Consider the following 5,002-nt stretch of genomic DNA (forward strand, 5'->3'; position numbering starts at 1 on the left):
TTAAATTTTAACAATGTTGATGTTTTAACATTCAATGAAAAAACTGCTGAAAAAGCTACAAAGAAGCAAGATTTGTGAGGGTCTATTTTTTGTGGTGGAAAGATATTTAGCAGATAATTCTGCAAATCTGCACAATTATTAAATCTAATATCTTGGAACTTTAGCCTCACACACTTTTACTCAGAGAATATTTTCCATTATGAAATTGCTAGGAATATTTAATACAGGTCTTCATTTATTTTTTTAGAACAAGTTTTATACCTTCCTTCAGCAAACTTTGCCAAAAAATGAAGACATGTCAAATAAGTCAATATAAAATTTACACCATTTTTTGCTTGATGATCACATATTTGACCAATATTTCAAAAGTAACATCACTGACCCACCTTTTTCTTTAATTATTTTAAAGTACTCGATACTTGTGACTGATCAGCACTTAAGTCGTAAAAAGCTTGATTTAAGAAAATGTTTTATTGCATAGTATATGATAGTAAAATAAGATCATACTTTTTGTCATGGTTACATCTGATAAAATATTATAAAGGTTTAACTAATTAACCAAAGAGTTAAAATTTTAGTGCAAAAAGGTCAACTTCATTTTACCGTAGATTAGGAAGATAAACACTGACACCCTAATTTCCCGTCGATTTTGAGTCACTCTTTATGAGTACTTATCCAAAATATACTTCTCAATAAATCCTTGATTTAACAAAGTTCACGAGTGACATACCTTAAGTACTTAATATACAATCAAAATACTTTCTTATTGACATTAAGAATGCAATGGCGCTCAGTATACATGTTCTGAAAACCGATGTACATGTGTACATAGGTGATAACGAACCAAAATACTTATCTACATGCATGCAATTCACCGCACAATTATGAAAGTTTATCTACTACTCTTCTAATGAATGTATTGCTAAAATTATACAAACAATAAATACAATTTCTTATAGTCATTCTACAGGCATTTTCTACGCTTCATATTTCCAAACTCTACCGATATTTTTTTTTCTTTTTTTTTTCGTAAAGAAAGCATGGGATTTTTGGCACAGTAATTATCTCAGGATATTTTAATCAATAAACATATCATAAATGCCAGCAACTTTGCTCTTGAATACAAACTGTATTTCAGATTTACTTGAATTTAAGGGAAAATATTTTATATTTCTGTTATCTTTTTGTTCAGGTGATAATTTGATACTTTTTTTTAATTTCATTTACAGAAACATGTAAGAAATGTTTATCCTTAGAAAAGACAAAATCTAATCTCTAATAAATTGAGTTTTTCAAAAATAAGAAATATGAACAATGAGAAATAAGACTGTTATATTCTAGATGTACAATTACTAGTATTCATTGCGTTGATATAAATTTACATAAACAAAATATCTCAGAAAAAAAGTTTAAAATAAAAAAAAAACAAATTCAAATATTTGAATCGCTCTTTGAAACTCATTCTCCCAAAAATAATAAAATAATAAGTCAAGTAAATGTGTATCGATAAAAATTAACAAAAACTCTTGAAAACCTGAAATCACTGAGTTTAACACAAAAAAACCAGACTAAATAAACCAATGTTTTCTCAAGCAAGTATTTCAAAAATTTGATAATAAATACAGATGCATACAGTGTGTCTTTTACACAGTGTTAATTTATACGTAAAATGAATCGCTGCAATAATAAATTGCATAGATTTGACAATACATGTTACTTAAAATATATATAAAGACACACCTTCTTTTATTTTGTCCCACAGACAGATTCTTTGTAATCACGGTTATTATTTTTAAAAGTGCCACATCTACTCAGTTAGATTTCACTTATCCTTCTCTTCAGAACATCACCACCAAGTCTTAATATGGCCTAAAAAGAAATTAAAGAAACATTTCAATCATAGTTAATATAACAGATTTTTTTCATAAAGAATATAATATAGAGATTACTTGAACTTATCAAAATAAATATACACGTTGAATAACCTAGTTGATAACAGTTTTCGCTTATTGTGGAACAATTTATTGAAGAAAGACATGACGTGTACAGTAGTGAAGTACAGAAATACAGATATGAATGTTTAGAACAGAAATAATTTTTTGGCCGCGTGAATTTGTCCTTATGTTTCTATTCATGAAGAAAATTTTCTCAAAAAATATTTAATTTTAAACATGAGGTTGGCCCTCGATTGTTTTACCTACGTCCTCAACAAAAATGAATGTTCCAGAAAAATAAGCTGAAGATTTACAGTTTGTGAAATCATTAACAACCACTATTGCAAATTGTCTCATTTCAGGATACATACCACAAACACATTTTCTTATCTTCCGCATAAAAGAGTTACACTACATTTTTTACCAGAATTAGCAGTGTTTAATTCTAATTTTATTAAACCGCAAATTGTAGTTATTGTAAACATGTACCATGTGCACGGATCGAAGTCTGGTAAATTTACTAGCAAGTCAAATTATAAGCGTTTAAGAAAGGTGTTTGAAGGAAAGAAAGCATTCTTTCTTTCATTCGAAGCAGCAAGGTTTAATATATTCAAAATTGACGAAATTTATAATATTTGTTCGGACTGTGTTCATGCAGACATTAGCTATAGAGGAGAAAGCTCTTTCCTGACCTTGTTCTCGTTTTATTAGTGCCGAAATGGTACCTAATTCCTTTTTTTCGAAAGGAATACCACTGTTAAGACTCCATCAAAAATATTAACATATTTTAGGATTGTTTGTAAACTTTTAACATCATTTTTTTAATAATTTTTTTATGGATATTGATTACATTTCAAAGACAATAAGAAAAAATGTTTGTCTTCCATAACATATTTGACCCAGGATAATGATCTGCATACCTCTATCAATACAAGTTGTTCATAAAGATGGCAGAAAACAAATAGCAACTCTTCAAAAAAGAATACTGAACTAGAAACATACATTTCCCAACTTTCCCCCAAATTTTAAAGAATTGTTCAATCATAAAATTGTTAGATGGTCGAATATTTCTTCTTTAGTGAGAAGGGCTTTAGAAAGATAATTCACTTTCTAGGGGAAAAGTTTGTGTTATTTATCCTTAAATTGGAAAGCAAAATAACCCTAAACTTATATTGCTTTAACTTACCTTAGAAAGATCAGCCCAGATGATATTGAAGACTTCATCAATTATCACAGGGCTACTTCCTGGATCATGACTGTATTTATTTCTGTATAAACGGATTCTTTCTATGTCATCACTTTCTGCAATGTCAACTATTTTCGGTTCTTTTCCCCATCCATTCCCAGGAGGCGTAATGTCAGAGAAATTCCTCAACAGTTTATACATGATGGAAACGTCCATAGATAAAGATGATACACATGTGTTGGATTCACCTTCAAATATATAGTTGAACATTATCAAAGCTTAACATTCTGCAACAATTTTATATAGAATGATTTTTTTTTCTACACAGACTTATTCAGATACACAGTCAGAATGATACATACACTTAGACCCTAAACAAACACTATTGTCTTTCGATGATGCTTGTCTTTCAGTTTCATAAATGAAGGGACAAATTGCAGGAATTATAAGTACTGGACTCACTAAATAATACCCCCACCTCCCATATAATTATAATATCAATTTTTATGTTTTCCACTGATAGACCCGAAATAAGTGTCAGATCAAATTGTAAAAAAGAAGGTGAACAATGGCATTATGTATTAAAGAATCTGTGAAAGAAACATAAAATTTTATTCAGTGGTATAGAAGGAGTTGCAGATAAAAGATGCGTACTCTTCAATGTGATAAAATGAATGACAGAGTCAATGTTTTACATGGGAAACTCAAAAAAATGTGTTTGATGAAAAGTAATATAGGAATAGCGCTATGAAACAAAGTTTCTTTGAAAGTCTCATCAAATTTTTTTCTGAGGTATATGAGAACTTGGGAGAAGAGATGGGTACCCAAATGCCCAACAGATGACATGACAGACAGACGGAAGATCAGACTTATGGACATCCCGATCACTATATACACCTCCAGTATACAAGCGGAGGGTATTAATAGCTTAAACATTGTTTGAAATTGACGATTTTCTTATATTTAAATAAAAACAAGAATATTTCAAACGAGTGTTTGCCACAAACATATAAATTTTCAATTGAACAAAACAAAAAGATTTTTTAGGAGCATAACATTTATCATCGAAAGGAAGAAAGCCACTTATGAAGTACCTTGAGGAGGGAAGAGAATCTCCAGTTGAGGAGGGAGGAATCGGAACTGTCCTCTTCTCATGTCTGTTTCATTATCTTTCAGAGTCTTCTCTAATTCCTTACTTGGGAAGAATTTATCAAAGCAGATTCTTACCGCATCAGTTCCAACTTGTAACAGCTTTTGGATCTTGGCAAAATTATCTATATCAAGAATTGTACCTTCAGTACTTCCTTTATTTGGCAAATTTTTTTAGAAATGAATATTAATTACGGTAAACATCAAGAAGATATATCATTAAGTCCTTTCTCAAACATGTCATATAATCAATTGTATAGCTGTGAAAGCAGTCAAATTACTAAAAATATGGGAGTATATCTTTAAAAATACACACTTTGAAAGAAAATAAAGAGACTTATATGTAGAAATGAAAAGTGAAATTAACAAAATATTGATATAAAAATTTACTCATAGTTGAGATACCTTTGTTATGTAACTCACTGTTTACAGAACTTCCCGAAGACAAAACTCTACAGGTCCCAATGGCTTGAGATATATCAACTTCATTGTCATGTTCCTTTAATATGCAAATATTCAAACAAAATCAAAACTTTGTATTTTCTCTATGAATGATTGTTAAAGATTTTAATGATATTACAAAAAATATTAAGAGTGCATAACAGTTGAACTAGGTTGATTACCACACTAAGTACACATGAATGTTTCAAGGAAATGACCAATAATTGCTCTTTGAATTAAATATTACAATCTGATTGGTTGGAAAATCCATGTACATATTACTCAATGTAGT

At 29.6% G+C, this 5,002-nt stretch overlaps 1 protein-coding gene across 1 annotated transcript; it reads right to left on the reverse strand.

Annotated features, from left to right (window-relative positions):
* Positions 1 to 524: 524 nt before the first annotated feature.
* On the reverse strand, positions 525 to 4,768 carry LOC134249449 (uncharacterized; the record flags this gene model as incomplete). Its single annotated transcript, XM_062731801.1, has 4 exons — positions 525 to 1,869; positions 3,121 to 3,368; positions 4,215 to 4,394; positions 4,693 to 4,768. Coding segments are annotated over 4 exons (558 nt in total), but the record flags the coding sequence as incomplete, so codon positions are not given.
* Positions 4,769 to 5,002: the final 234 nt, after the last annotated feature.

The sequence above is a fragment of the Saccostrea cucullata genome, unplaced genomic scaffold (assembly GCF_032062105.1).
Source record: "Saccostrea cucullata isolate Sc308-1 unplaced genomic scaffold, CSIRO_AGI_Scuc_v1 ctg3281, whole genome shotgun sequence".
Lineage (NCBI taxonomy): Eukaryota > Metazoa > Mollusca > Bivalvia > Ostreida > Ostreidae > Saccostrea > Saccostrea cuccullata.